This window comes from Paramisgurnus dabryanus, chromosome 7 (assembly GCF_030506205.2).
Source record: "Paramisgurnus dabryanus chromosome 7, PD_genome_1.1, whole genome shotgun sequence".
Classification (NCBI taxonomy): domain Eukaryota; kingdom Metazoa; phylum Chordata; class Actinopteri; order Cypriniformes; family Cobitidae; genus Paramisgurnus; species Paramisgurnus dabryanus.
Genome location: NC_133343.1, coordinates 32,624,768 through 32,640,366, shown reverse-complemented (window position 1 = coordinate 32,640,366; position 15,599 = coordinate 32,624,768). Strand labels below are relative to the sequence as shown.

Here is a 15,599-nt window from a genome sequence, read left to right as displayed (position 1 = left end):
CCTGAAAGCGCTCACTGTCTGTTTGTAAAAAAGTGAGGAGCTGTAGCTCATTTGCATTTAAAGGTACAGACATTAAAACAGTGCTCCCACCCAAATAGGGGCATTTTGGACATGCTATAATAAATGATCCGTGGGGTATTTTGAGCTGAAACTTCACAGACACATTCTGGGCTTATATGACATCTGGTATAATAGGTGCCCTTTAATATTTCAACTTTTTCAAAATCTAATTAAAAAAGACCATTAATATTTATTAACATATTATGCATTACTTCCACACATCCACAATTTCAGTCCTCAATATTTTTAACTTCTAAGAGCTGGAGAACATTGACCTTAAGACCAGGATTGTGTGCTAAGAAAGTAAATACAGCATTGTTTTACTTTCATGTTGACTTTGCACCAAGTTAAAAGCAATCTTGTATTTAAGATACTGTCAAATAACTTGTGTATATAGTAGCTTTTAAAAACCATCTAAGCAGGCTTTGAAAAATCCCTTTTACTTATCTGCAAGAATATTTTACTGATAACATGAGTCACAAAAACATTTCACACAATGCATTCAATTTAGCACAAAGAAATATCGAACAGCTGATTCAACATTCAACAGTTATAGATCGCATTGCGGTTTCTCTGTTACTGTAACTCTACATGGCTGCACTCATCTTCGTCTCGGTGACTTTGAGAATATCTAATGATGAAGTCTGTATGACTGAAACAAGACCACGAGAGTCGAGTTACTCTCTCAGGCCTGTGAACAGACAACAAAGCAGGTCAGCAGTTTAAAGCATGTAAACTCAGCTGATCCAGCACACTCTCTCATAGATAACAAAGATGATAAAGACTGGATTTAACTGCTTATTAGTGTATAAAGATGCACTGCAATAAATTATATCAAATTAACATATCATTTTATGTAACTTTAAAGTTACTTATCATTTACTCACTCTCATGTTGTTACAAACCGGTATGAATTTCTTTGTTCTGATGGAATGTTTGTAATCAAACCGATCATGAGCCCCATTCACTTCCATAGTATTCTTTCCCCCTACTATGGAAGTCAATGGGGCTTCTGATCAGTTTGGTTACAAACTTGCCTCAAAATATCTTCCTTTGTGTTCATCAGAACAAAGAAATGTATACAGGTTTGTAATGAGAGTGAGAAATTGGGTGAACTATCCCTTTAACTTAACAAATTAAGTTAAACACTTTCAACTTGTTTTTGTAAATTATGTCAACTTATCACAAATCAAAACTTAAAATAGTAGGTCGACTTGCAAAACAAAATTGTTTTAACATCATGAACTTTTTTTACAGTGTGCATTTTAGAAGCTTTTGAAAGAGTATTAAAGGAATAGTATTTGTTAATGCCATCAACTACCCTTCTTCGAGGACCAGATTAAAAAATTGTAATTCTGATGCGGGACAAACTTTTACCCCTATTTTTATCCTATATATATATATACACTGTAAAAAATAGTTTGCTGCCTTAAAATTTTTGGTTGAATCAACTGAGATTTACAAGCCATTTCAACATACTACTATTAAGCTTGACTAGAGATGAGTTGTTATAACTACAGGTGAGTTGTTATAACTTATAAAATAAAGTTGAAAAAAGTAAACTTATTTTTTTAAGTTGTAAGAACTCATCTCTAGTCAAGATAAATAATAGTAAGTTGAAATGACTTGTAAATCTCAGTTGATTTAACATTTTTTTTTAAATTTTAAGTATTTTTACAGTGTATATATAGACCGTTTCAGCGGTAACAACATAAACAAGCCGCTGTCGCGGTCCGCACGTAACTTCCGGTAAACTCCGCTAATAATAAATAACAACAAATTCTTTAAACATAGTTTATTTATATAACAAGCAAACAAAACAACACATAGATTACCTAGGAAACCAAAACTTTTGTTATTTTCGACGAGGCATTTGTTCAAGAGATCAGTTTAGCAACTAGTCAGACCATTAAAAAAACGAAACCGGAAGTAAGGTTCGGATCCAGACGTGTATCACGTGCGTCCGATGAAACCATCTATAGGGTAAAAGTTTATCCCGCATCAGAATTATATATATATATATATATATATATATATATATATATATATATATATATATATATATATATATTTATTTATATATATATGTATATATATAATAGTGCGTGTATATATATTGCTGCTTTAAAATTTTCAGACAAAGATGAACGGCGGGCCGGATCAAATTTTTTGGTGGGCCACATTTGGCCCGGTTTAGGCATTTCTACCTTCACAGAAGGGTCTTATGTTTAAAGGTACAGTTTTCCCAAAAGTTAAAACTTTGTCATTATTTACTCGCAATCATGTCATTTAAACCCCCCTTTTGTTGTTAATCAGAACTTAAATGCAGATTTTTTGGAAAAATGTTGTTTTGGGTTTTCAGAACCTCAGTCACCATCCACTCAGATAGTAACCAGAAAACCCTTCAAAATGTACACTGAAAGAAAGGCAACGCTTTTAAAAATAACAAATCTGAAGTTTCTAAAGAACAAACAAAGACATTGTGGGTTCAAACAACATGAGAGTAAACAATTTTCATTTTTTTTTGTTAACTATCCCTTTAACTTAACAGATTAAGTTAAAAAATTTCAACTTGTTATGTCAACTTATCACAAGTCAGAACTTAAAATAGCAGGTTTATTGCAAAACCAAGTTATGCTGCCTTTTTTACAGTGTGTATACTAGAGATGAATACTAGAAGTTTTTGAAAGAGTATTAAAAGAGCATTTTATATATATATACCTTCAAAAAACGAACTTATGCTTAAATAGTATAGTTCACCCAAATGTTAAAACTGTGTTATTTAATCACAATCGTTAAACCTGTATTCTTTAAATCAGGACCCAAATGCGTAATTGTTGATTTTCTGGTTAGAACCTCAGTCACCATCCACTCCTATTGTTACCAGAAAACCTTTCAAAATATGCACTGACAGGCAACACTTTTTAAAACGTTTTTTGAACAACAAATAAAGTCATCGGGGGTTTCAAATGACATGAGAGTGAGTAAATAATGACATATTATGAAATTTTCAATGACCTATTCCTTTAAATCCAAGATTATAAGAAACATTCATTCAATCAACAGTGTCCATAATTTTAGCTGGAAGTTGATATTTTTACATATGGAGCAATATGGGTAGGCTATAATAAAAGGCTATAATAAAAGTATTATTTCTAAGTATATTAAAGCCATCACCGACTGAGACAACACAGGAACTGTAAGAAAATACATACACAAAAACCAAACAATGTGTTTCAGCGGAAACCAGACAGTTCTGTAGAAATTAGCTCCTGTAATTCCCCAGAGTTTGCAACATTAAATTATATGTCATTGAATCCAATGGTTTCAAGTGTCAAAGGAAGACCAGCATTTACAGCCATCGCAGTGATAAACTTCATTGTCTTGTATTTGGCTATATGGAGTTCCTTTTGTTATTTTCCCCATTAAAATACACTGGAACGCTCTTTGTTACTACGCATGGAAAACCTGTTTTAGAAAAAAACTTTATTGATTTATGGTTGTCACCAGTTTGTAACACTGCTGGAAAAGTTGTCACACATTACAGATGTATAAAGTATGTTTAAACATTAAATACACATGTAAAACACCCCCAAACTCATGATATTAGAACAGATTATAACATTTAGATTTTTGTACACATTTATTACTTAAAAAAATGCATTTTTGAAAAGAAAACTAGGCACTGACTAACTTACTGGTAATGAACCAATAATGTTAAATAGCTGTGGGAAAGTTCAAGACCTTTTTGAGCAGGTTTTCAACAGGTGTGTCGCTTGCATAACAATTATGAGTTTTTCAATTATCTATAATCACACTCATTCATATTATATTATAAAAAACATGATCTTGAAACATTACACTGTAAAGTCATTTCAACGTTGACTTCTTCTAACTAGTCAAAAAAGTTGAAATGACTTATTAATTCAAGTTGTGTACATTTTTACAGTGTACTTTTCGCTATACATGTACTGTATATCTTCTGTTTTCCATTTCTACTCATATCGAGTCAACATTTAGTAATAGAAACAGATTCGGGATGAGATAAACATCACCATCTGTATTTTATCCGTCATCATTTTAAGCTCAAGTATTCACAGTATTCCCTTTCTCAAACACAAAGCAAACAGATTGAGAATGTGCTAGAGAACTTATCTAACTGGTTTGATGTCAAATTTAAGTTGACACCGTGACAAGAACACGTCAAGCGTGCGTTTAAATGCTAACAAATCAATCAAATGCTAGTTAGCATTCAGAGGCACTAGCTGTGCTATCACAAACACTTCTATTCACATATTCACAAAATGTATAAAAGCTTTTATAAATGTGTGAAAATGTGACAAGCTTATACTTCATTGACTAAAAATGTTTATTTAAGCAGTTAGCTTGCATTGCAACAAAGTCTACGCCCTTATGACAGTAATACAGTACTTATATAGGCTAATCAAGCTGCTAACCGCAGCATTACCCAGAATGCATTTCAGTACACTGTAAATAAAAATGCTGGGTTACTTTCAAACCAGCGTTGGGTCAAAACACAGCCCTTTGGGTTGTAATTTAACCTATGCTGGGTTGTTTTAACCCATTGTTGGGTCAAACACATACGGCAAGAAATACATTTTGTAGAAAGTAAAGCTTTATTGAATATATTTTTGAATTTAAAAATATATTACGTTTTAACCTTCATATATGAGAATATATTTTAAAATGTATTTCAGGGGCAACAAAAACATTTCTAAATTTTCAAACCATAAGGCAAAATATATATATATATATTTTCCTGGCCAAATTATAAGTATAAAATGTATACATATGTATAAAATTATATATATATCTTTACATTTAAAAAATATGTTATTTTAACCTTTTCAAATCTGTTATGTTTACAGTTTTCTTCCAATGTTACGAAAAAATAAATGCAATAAAATATATTTATTTTTTAAATATATTTAAAAAAAAAAATAGTGAAAAATACATTTTGTAAACATATTTTAAAAAATATATTCCTTAAGGTGAAATTTGAGTAGAAAAATCTAAAGTTTAGTTTCATGTGCTCAGAAATTTTTTTTACGTTTAGTTTCGGGCGCGCATGTGAAAGCAAAAGTTTCACGTGCGCACGCGATAGTTTCACGTGCGCACGCGATAGTTTCACGTGCGCACGCGATAGTTTCACGTGCGCACGCGATAGTTTCAGTAAAACTAAACTTTACTACATTTTTGCTCCATGTTCCCTTAGGGGCTCCGTAATTTTTTTGAAAATATATATTTTGGCCGTATGGGAATATAAAGACTTTCTGGGTTATTTAACCCAAGCGCTTATTATTGAAAACACCCAGCATTTTCAGTGTGTATAAATTAAATGCATATTCTCGATCACATTCTAGTACAAAAACATGAAAACGTTTGGAAGACTACACATCTGTAAACCCCTAAATGATGCTATTCAAGGGTAATACTTACTGGCAGACAACTTTGCCGGCTAACGTGGCGAATAGACATCAAAAGTACAAAAAAATTCCCAACGTTTTGTATATACAGTATATATACAGCACAAAAACACTACTAATAGTACTTTATACCAATGCTGGCCTTGAATTACACGAAAACAATTGCTTTACGACATGACAGCAATGATTTCCCCGAATTCAAGGCAGCATTTATACTTGTACTATATATTGTTATTAGTAAAAACATGATATGCGTACAAAAACACTATTTTTATCTTTCACTTTGCATTTTAGTGTACACAAAGTCCTCAATTTATAAAAACTGTCATTATGTACAGAAAGCGTGACCTGCACTTAACGTGCCGCAGTGTTATTGAGGTAAGTTGCTCTTAAGCTCGAACCGGCTGTATACCTGTTTGGATTTCATCTTGTTGTATTGGTTGAGCATGTCCAGTTTGCTGTGACCTAACGTCATGCGTTTCTCATCCCGTCGATATATCCCTTTATCTGTGCCCATCGGCAATGGTCCTGGTGGAGGGGGAACTTGCTTGCTCTCCGGTTCATTCTGAGAAAGATCCGGGCCTCCGAAGGGAGAGGTATAAGGGGGCGGCTTCTGGTAGACGATGGGGTCTTTCTCCTTGGCCGAGGGTGTAAATAAATCAGTAAACTTACTGAGAAACGGGGCACCTCGATGTTTAGGAGAGACTTTGCTCTCGGTCGAAGACGGCTGAGATGGAGGTTGTGGGGCGCCGTAGAGACCTAAAGCCTGCAATTTGGATGTCTGTCCCGCGATGTTTGATCGCATGTAATCTGTCGTTCCACCTTTGGACCATTCCGCTCCGGCAGATAGCCCTAAAGAGGGGCGACGTTCCACCGCGTGCGGTTGCTGGGTACCGTTGGGGGAACTTTTTCCGAGATGGTTTCCCTGAGGAACGTGATGACCACCTTTCCTGTCGTGAGTCTTTTGGGAGCTTTCATGGTTCTTCTTGTCTTGCGTGACTTTGTAAGACTTTGTACCCGGAGGAGCGGCTTTGATACTGGAAACGCTGCTACTGGATTGGCTACTGGAGTTTTCGGAGTAGACTCGCTCCTTGCTGCTGAAGTCCGGAAGGAAGTCCAGGCCCATACGTGGGGCCATCATGTTGAAGGAGTAAGTAGGAAGCCCCTCATCGTCTGGATTGTAGAAACGGTCTATGATTTGGGAATCGGCGTACATGCAGCGGAATTCCCGGTCGAAGCAGTCGGTGATGTGACCGGAGAAATGCATGACCACGTTGCTGTGCACCTGAGCGGAAAGCCACGTAAAACTGGAGGAAAGAGGAAATGAATGTGTAAATGGATCTTGCATTGAATGCAACAAACTGTGCCGTCTTGCATGACCTAATTTAACAGTTTTATAGATAGTTCAGCTTAAACATTGTGTTAAAGTACATTCACACCAACCATCTGTTTATTGCATATCTCATATGCTTTATATAATACTGGAATAACCCATCATGTGATAAGCATTTTATATGATGGACATTATGATTTATTTGCAAAGCACACGGTTTTCTTTCTTAGCAAGAAAAACTATTCTTTTTGAAAAGTTTAAACGGTTAGTTTCTGAAGCCATGTTTGCATTTGAACCGTGTAGCCAAGTAAAACACCACCCTGTTAGCATTGGGCAAAGCTTTTTTACACTCGAGCGTGAGCCTCACCCACTATCAACATTGAATGTGTGCTAACACGCAAGTTTGACATACTGTTGGATGCTATCAATCTTGCTAGCCGTGAACCAACAAAGCAATGCTAATGATTCATATGCATAATAAATAAGGATCAGAATAATCTCACTTTAAGACGTAGGCTAATCCATACAAGTCAGACAACTTGTCCAAGTCTTAACTTTCAAACACGGCTATAAAAATAAATAACATATGGCATTGATCTAAAATCTATGGAGCTTATGCTATCCACTAAAGGGATAGTTCACCCAAAAATTGTATACATTTACTAACCCTCATGTTGTACATTTATGCATATGGCAGACGCTTTCATCCATCGTGCTAACAAGGTTTACATTGCTACTGCAATGTTTAGGAGCACTGTGTGAGTTTCTTACATCTGTTGAGCACAAAACAAGATATTTGGATAGATAATAGTGAGCACCAAGTTGACTCTACCCATTGACTTCAATAGTATTTGTTGGAAGTCAATGGGTACCGTCAACTGCGTGCTTATCCAAATATCTTCTTTTGTGTTCAATAGAAGAAACTTTTATAGGTTTGGAAAAACATGAGGGATGAGAAAATGATGACAGATCCCTTAAAAGCTGTTGGTTAATACAGAACTCAAGCTGGGTCTGAAAACTGCACAATCATCATGTTTTCATAGCTAAGCTGCTAAAGTCTACGGATGTCTGCACATGGGGGTGAAGCTCACAAGCTCGGAGCGTTGCAAACGCTGCCAAAACTCTTCCCAACTCTTCCACGTGCTAATAAGTTTTACGTAATACAGAGCAATGCGATCGAAATAAGATCAGTCCGGACTGTGGGGTATGTGAAGATGAATAATTTAAAAGCACCGCTGAATTCCTCCTGTGAGAACGTTTGGGTGCTGTCAGAAATCGTGCTGTTACACGCAGTTATGCTAACGGATGAACTATCCCATGTTATGTACAAAGAACAATACTTAACCATAGTAACCACTGTTATTATTTGACATTAGTCATTAAAACTAAACACAAAAGCGTCAACAAGCTTTGAGGATGATGCCATTACTGTAATTCAGTGATAACACGCAGGTAGGGTTATTTGTGTACCTGCACATCATTTCAAAGCAGCTTTACAGGAATGCTACGTCATGCGGTGTTAATTTAAAACGAAAGCAACTTGTAGGTCATCATGCATGAATAAAAACAGTCAATAAATGTTACCTATATGATCCAGCCAGAACTTCTTCACAGTCAACGATCATGAATTTCTCCTGAACCTGACCGCTGAACTTCTTTCCACTTTTGGTGCAATACGTGTCCCCGCATACGCTTCTTATCCTCATATTCTGAAAGATGATGATATAAAATATATAATTAACATAACAAAGAGATGCCAGTTACAGTGATGCAAAAATAGCCAAATACAAAAGACAGGATTTTAGTTTTGAAAGAGCTATACAACAAAAACAATGCCTCTATTGTTGCATTTATTTTAAACTATTGCATTTATTATGAATGACCTGCATGGGGAATATTCAAGACTTACGTAAGATTTGAGTTATGCTTTTCACTCATTCATACCAACTTTAAGAAGAGATTCAATAGTTTCTAGGCGTGATGTGAATTTGAGTACTTGACTTACAGAGAGGTGCGAATTCTGGATGTCCAGTTCTGAGCACATGTTCAAAAAATGACAGAGGTTCTTCTCATCCAGCAGAATATAAACGGGAACTCGGCGCTTGTTGGAAGCTTCCATTAAATCACAGAACAAATCCACGTCTGTAAAAATATCCATGACTACAGCAATAACCTGTTTCAGAGAGAAGTTGTTAGGAACAGTTAACTGGTTTTATACTGATATACTAAAGTAAGAACATCAAGGCATGTTTCACAGACAATCCTTCGCTGAAGCCAGGACAAGGCCTTAGTTAAGTTAAGATGTTTAAGCATCTTTAATGAACATATAGATGTGTGTATCTTGAGACAAATCAATGGCACTGGCATATTTAAAGATCTGTCTGTGCAAGTAATTTTCAGTTCAAACATGTATTTAAGTCTAGGACTAGCCTGAAGCCTTGTCTGGATGATTGCTTATAGGGGCGGTTTCCCGGACAGGGTTTATGTTAATCCAGGACTAGGCCTTATTAATATTAGGTCAATTAAGAAGTTTTCACAAACATACCCTACAAAAACACTACAAGTGTGCATCTTAAGACAAAACAATGTCAACAAAATATTTTTAAATTAAACAGGACAAGGTGTTTTTAAATTAAAGCAGCTCAAATATGCATTTTAGTCTGGGACTTGGATAAGCCCTGTCCAGGAGACCGCCACATAATGTTTAAGGTGACACTTATGGCTAGTGGTCGACCGATATGTTTTTTTAATACAGATATTAAAAGGGACACTTCACAAGACTTTTTTTAAAATATCAAATACATCTTTGGTGTCCCCCATGTATGTGAAGTTTTAGCTCAAAATACCATATAGATAATTTATTATAGCATGTTAAAATTGTCACTTTGTTGGTGTGTGCAAAAAAGTTTTGGGTGTGTCATTTAACATGCAAATGAGCTGATCTCTGTACTAAATGGCAGTGAAGTGGTTGGATAGGGTAGATTAAGGGGCAGTATTATCCCCCTTCTGACATCACAAGGGGAGCCAAATTTTAATGAGCTATTTTTCACATGCTTGTAGAGAATGGTTTACCAAAACTAAGTTACTGGGTTGATCTGTCACATTTTCTAGGCAATATAAGGCCGAAACAACTCAAATGTTATTAGAGTAAATAAGAGATAAACAGAAAATTGGTGAAACCAAATAAACATTTGTTATGCATAACATTTATAAACATACCCTTTTAAAGTACTTAAAACATATTTACAAGACATGATTTATGTGGATCTGACATCTCACGGTACTGTTTGAATAAGTGTGTTGAACTAGTGTGGTGTTGTTGTGTGTGACACAACATAACGTCAAGTTAAACCGGTGAATAACGAATCATCATTTTACTGTCTGCCAGACTTTGGCGTAACATTGAGTGACACTTAAGTGTCTTTCATTACAAAAACAAATGTAAAGATGTGTAGGCCTATGCCAATAATAAAAAAAATCCAAATATTCTCTGCAATATGCTGACCTATTACTATTAATGTCCATTTAAATTTCTCATAAAGTTTTGCATTCTTGAAAGGTATCTTCAAAGCTTTAAAAAATATTTGGAGACTTTACAGTATAAGCTGACCTTAAAATGTATACATTTCATCTGTAAACAAATAAAATTGAAGCTTATTTTAAAACTAATTTCATTTAAATGGGTGGTTTTATTTGCGATCTTTAATCATTTAGACATCGACTTCATCACATAATGTTCCACTCATGTGACAACAAGAATCTCTCCAAATACTTTTGTTTTTCAGTTTGAATCGCGTATGTGTCATTTCATTTTTTACTTTTTTTGTAAAACTGGCTATATTTGTATGTAATGCAAAAAAGAAGCAGCTGTATTACATTACATTTACACACCTGGCAGATGCTTTTATTCAAACTGACTAGTGCATTCAAGCTATACATTTGATCAATATGTGTATTCCATTGAGATCTAAAGCAGTGGTGTTCAAAATGGTGCCCGTGGGCACTAGGTTGCCCACACAGTCTGTAAGTTTCCCGTCCAAAACACATTCTACTAACAGCCTCAATTTTAATATTTATTTATCACATATTTTTATATTAGCTTGGCTTCTTTATGTTAAAATTTTAAACAATTATATAACATATCAACAAGTAAACTAAAATAAAAGCAACGAGTGAAGGAAAAAAGTTTTGTATAGACTATCAGATTGTTTTATCCATTATGGTAGCCCTTGCTCACAAAAAGGTTGGAGACCCCTGGTTTAAAGTTTCTTATGTATAAATATGCATAAAAATTCTATAGGCTATGTAAAATGAACAGCACTCTCGTCTTTACGCATTTTACAGTAGCCTACTTGGTGCAAAGAGAGATATGGTTTGAACCAAACTTCAAACAACACTTTGTTTACGTGTGACGTCACACAGCCCAAACAGTAAAGTACACGACAGCAAGCAAAGAAGAACGCAAAGTAGACACAGAAATGCAGTGAAATATTATGGAAAGCATATCCGTACAGCGCAACAAAGCGCAACAGCTGGCAAATGTCAAAACACAACATGTTAGGGCGCAAATGCTTAAACTCACCTTCTTCGCTTTACTGATGAGGGATCGGATCAAATCTTTGACATTTTGGCTCTTATCCCTCTGAAAGAATATCTGCGCCTCCGTGGGACCGATACGGTTCGACGTCTCTGGCCAGCCCAGCTCCAACATTGGAGGTTCCTCATCGGACATCATAGGAAAATAGGTCCCTGATGTCAGCTCGGACACGGTGTCCTCCACGTCCAGACCGTTGGTTCCGCTATCGGCGTCTGCAGTCTTGGCTACATTTTCCGTGATATAGCGTATTTCGAGCGGGGAAAGAAAGTTCACCTCCCGTTCCTCCTGTAGAACTTTGCGATACTCCTTCTCCCCGTGTTCCAGGAGCGCGTCCGTGGCGAGCCGTGCCGTTTCATTGTGGCTCAGCTCGAGGGTCGTTCCGTGTCTCCAAGTGGTCTTTACGTCCTCAAGCCTTGCGGCGAGTTTCCCTTTACGCACAGGGTTCTGTATCGGGCGCAAAGCATCCGAACTGATCATTTCCACGACAAAAGTGTCTCCAAACAATCGAGATTTGACAAAAAGCTCAATTGGACGTTGCCTATTCCAAAGGGTATTCGCTGACCTTGTTTCCTGTCATCGTCGTACAAAAACGCAATTCCCGGGGGCTCGTGCGCGTATTGTTACGCGCTACTGAGAAACTTAATGCCGCGCTCCCCCACCTGTGCGCGTTTACCTGTCCTGTGCCCAGCAGTGGCTCCGCCTCCCTGTCATGCGCTTACCTGCCCTGTAACCAGAAGTAGACCCACCTTCCTCTGACGTCATGCGGAAGAAAAACAAGGCCTGTTATCTCTCATAGGAAGCGACGTGTCTGCGTTTAATGCGCAGTGGGCAATGAAGTGCGCGTAGGATTGCGCCTGTGAAGCATATAAAGTCATTTAGTCATAAAGGCGGATTTGTATTATGCCTACTGTACATACACATTGATAAAAGACGGTAGAGATATGCACTCCTACAAAAAATTAAGTCTATGGGTTCTTGAAAGAACAATTTCTTTCTTATGATTTTAAAGTTTGAAAAACTCTTTCCCCCACTGAAAAATCCAGCAAAGACCTGGTAGCTGGTTTAACGTGGCAGTAGCTGGTCTTCCAGTCTGACCAGCTTAAAAAGTGACCAAAACACAGCCAGACCAGCTTGTTACACCAGCAATGTCAGCTAAAACCAAGATGGGAGACCAGCTAAAACCAGCTCACCAGCTTATGCTGGTCTAAGCTGGATTTTTCAGTAAGGCAAAAAAAAACTTGTCATGAAACAATGCTGGTTTTTAAATGTTTTTAATGCATTTGGCAGATGGTTTTATCTTAAGCAACTTACAGTGCATTAAGTCTACACATTTTTTTAATTAGTATGTGTGTTTCCTAGGGATTGAACCCGTGACCTGCTGTTAACACAATGCCCTACCAACTAAGCTACAAGAACCCATATGCAAAAAAATGCTGGCACATCTATTGTAGTATACACAATATAGCCTAGTGAGGGTATGTCACAAAACTTGCCAAGAACTGACCAGCTCATATTTCAGTACAAATTAAAAATATTTTTGCATTAAATAAATTATGCAAAATCAATGTAAGACAAAAATGGTAATTGCATATTCATCATAAAGAAATAATGAGTTTTTTATTGATGTATTTTATAAAACTTCCCAAAAAGTTCCCAATAATATTTTTTTTTATATTGAGCTCTGCTCTTTTAATATATTTATAGTACATTTTGTTATTTTCCTAATGCTTCGGGTCTGAATTACTTGATACATTTTTTAAACACGCAAAATCAACCGCGATTGAGACAAACCTTGCATCATGTGAAGTGCATATGGCATTTGTCTGCCTTATTTGAATTGTAAATACATCGCAGAAGATGTCAACTGTATGGTTCATTTACATATGTTATTTTAGATCATCACAAAGCCCAATAAAACCCCAGAGAAAGTTGACATACTTGTAAGGCAGGTCTTTGCAGTCTCTCAGCTAGCTGTTTAGCAAATGTACCATATACAAATGTATGTCATCATTGAGCAAAAACTTATCTGCAAATATAATGCATAAAAAAAAACATTTAAGTACCAAAGTTTAATACTCACATACAGTATGTCTTCTCAGCGCTCCTCAAGAGTTGGTTGTTGTGTTGAGTTTTCCTGTCTTGTGTTGGGATATTTTTGGATCTTCCTGTATTCATCTCTGTAAGGTAGCAGCCACTCTTGCATGAATCACAGCTTTTCCATGACATGAGCTGAAACAAATGCTAATGCAACAACTGTTTCCTTGTTTAAAGTGCTGAATGGATATTTTTAAACTCTCAATTCAAGCTGTGCTTGCTTTGAAAACTCTACATCTTTATAGGCTATAAAACACAAAACACATGAAAAAGTAAATTATAAAACAAATGCATGTCTTTGATCCAAAATGATGTCTGTATCAGCTGACGGCAGATGTCTAATATACACAGCGTGGACAGATGGATAAAGCGAACTCGTGAGTCCTGAGAAACTCTGAATAATGGTTTCACTATAATAATGAATAATGATAATGTATGATGATGATGATAAACAGCACTATGTGTCTGTGCTTCGATAATGAAGGGCAAAATTAGAATTTTAGTTCATGAATTAAACACAATGTTCAGAGAGACAAATGTCGCCTTTTGTGCCGCTACACAGCGTGTAGGCTACACAATAAAGCCCTGGCAGATTTACACTCTGTCTTTGGTTGTTTTGAAGGTCTTTATTGGTCACTTCTTTGAGACTGGCTGAAATTCCCAGAGGCATTTTTTGTGTCCAGACCTATGCTACAGAAATAACAGAGTTCTTTTGTTCCTGCTTTGAGATGTTTCCTGTTGAAACAAAACTGGGATGGGACATGCAAGGAAGGAAGGGCCTTTAGGTTACATAGGGGGAGGGAATGGACAATTATAGGACATTTTTTGTTTTTATATACAGCCCAAAAGATTCATATTGTTTGTAGGGCTGTCAAAAGATAATCACGATTAATCGCAATTAATCACTTACAACCAACATTTTTGTTTGAATAATTTATTTGTGCGTGTATAGTGTGTAATTATTATATGTATATATAAATACACACATACTCGTATACACATAAGAATGTTTTTATTTATGTATATATTTTTTAATTAATTTATATATATATATATTTACATATATAAATAAATTTACTATTATATATATATACATACAAAATAAAAGTAACTTTTTGCATAATATATGTGTGTGTGTGCTGTGTGTAATTATTGTGTATATTTAAACACACACAAATACATGTATACATTTCAGAATTACAAAATGTATATATAATATATAAAAAATACAAATATATATATATATATATATATATATATATATATATAATATATAAAAAACAATAAATTAATAAATTAATCGCAAATGAAAATAAACTTGCGATTAATCGCAAATTAATCATTTCTAAATTTACATTAATTTAACACTTTTAAAACAATGCATGATTTGTTGGAATCTGACAAAACATTACAGAACAACCTGTTTGAAATTGACAGAGTCAGCAAAGTTAACTTTGAGAAAAATCGCAAATTACCAAAATGTTTTAAATCCATACTTTGAAATCCCTGGCAAAACTAATAGAAAACAAGTAATAAAGATCATTTTAAATCAATAAAGATCATTTTAGATGTTAAATGGCCATTTAAAGCATTGGATTTGCCTGACGTCACAAGAGCTTTATGTTCTTAATTTCATGAAAACCTCCGTCTAATTTAGACAGCATGGGTCACATTTACTGTCTAATGCTGGGTCTCAATTTATCCATCTATGTAAAAGTACAGAAAAAAACTGTATTTTTGTGTCACGGAAAATGTCTGTATTTTATTGTGCCCGTTATTTTACGGTATTTTTTATATATTTATTTCTTAAATACATGCATGCATTTATACATTGCATTTACATATACAAATTACTTACACATAGTGCATACACATGTATTATGCAAAAACAAACTTTTATTTTGTATGCGATTAATCGCGATTAATCTTTTGACAGCGCAAATTTTTGATCCAGATTATAATTTGTACAATTTATTTGCATACATCTTATTTTCCCAACTTCAGGGAATATACAGGTTACGGTTCTGTCCCAACTTGATTTATTTTTCTACTTACTAAGCACACTTGA

The 15,599-nt window shown here is 35.3% G+C and overlaps 1 protein-coding gene across 2 annotated transcripts; it reads right to left on the bottom strand.

Moving 5' to 3' along the window:
• Nucleotides 1-3,529: 3,529 nt before the first annotated feature.
• fam83c (family with sequence similarity 83 member C) lies at nucleotides 3,530-13,649 on the bottom strand. 2 transcript variants are annotated; one of them, XM_065279577.2, is made up of 5 exons: nucleotides 13,518-13,649; nucleotides 11,423-12,291; nucleotides 8,846-9,013; nucleotides 8,425-8,549; nucleotides 3,530-6,814 (listed from the first exon to the last, which is right to left on the bottom strand). In XM_065279577.2, exons 2-5 carry the CDS (start codon nucleotides 11,912-11,914, stop codon nucleotides 5,878-5,880), a joined length of 1,722 nt encoding a protein of 573 aa, XP_065135649.2. In that variant the 5' UTR covers nucleotides 11,915-12,291; nucleotides 13,518-13,649; the 3' UTR covers nucleotides 3,530-5,877. The 2 variants fall into 2 exon arrangements, with proteins under 2 accessions (XP_065135649.2, XP_073671347.1); XM_073815246.1 differs by lacking the exon at nucleotides 13,518-13,649 and having other exon boundaries at nucleotides 11,423-12,376.
• Between the last annotated feature and the right edge of the window lie 1,950 nt (nucleotides 13,650-15,599).

Excerpts from the sequence above, each read along its gene's own strand:
- fam83c (XM_065279577.2), bottom strand. The coding sequence starts at position 11,914 with ATGATCAGTTCGGATGCTTTGCGCCCGATACAGAACCCTGTGCGTAAA. Across the intron at positions 9,014-11,422 it reads TCATCAGTAAAGCGAAGAAG|GTTATTGCTGTAGTCATGGA; the intron begins GTGAGTTTAAGC and ends TCTCTGAAACAG. Across the intron at positions 8,550-8,845 it reads TCCAGAATTCGCACCTCTCT|AATATGAGGATAAGAAGCGT; the intron begins GTAAGTCAAGTA and ends ATCATCTTTCAG.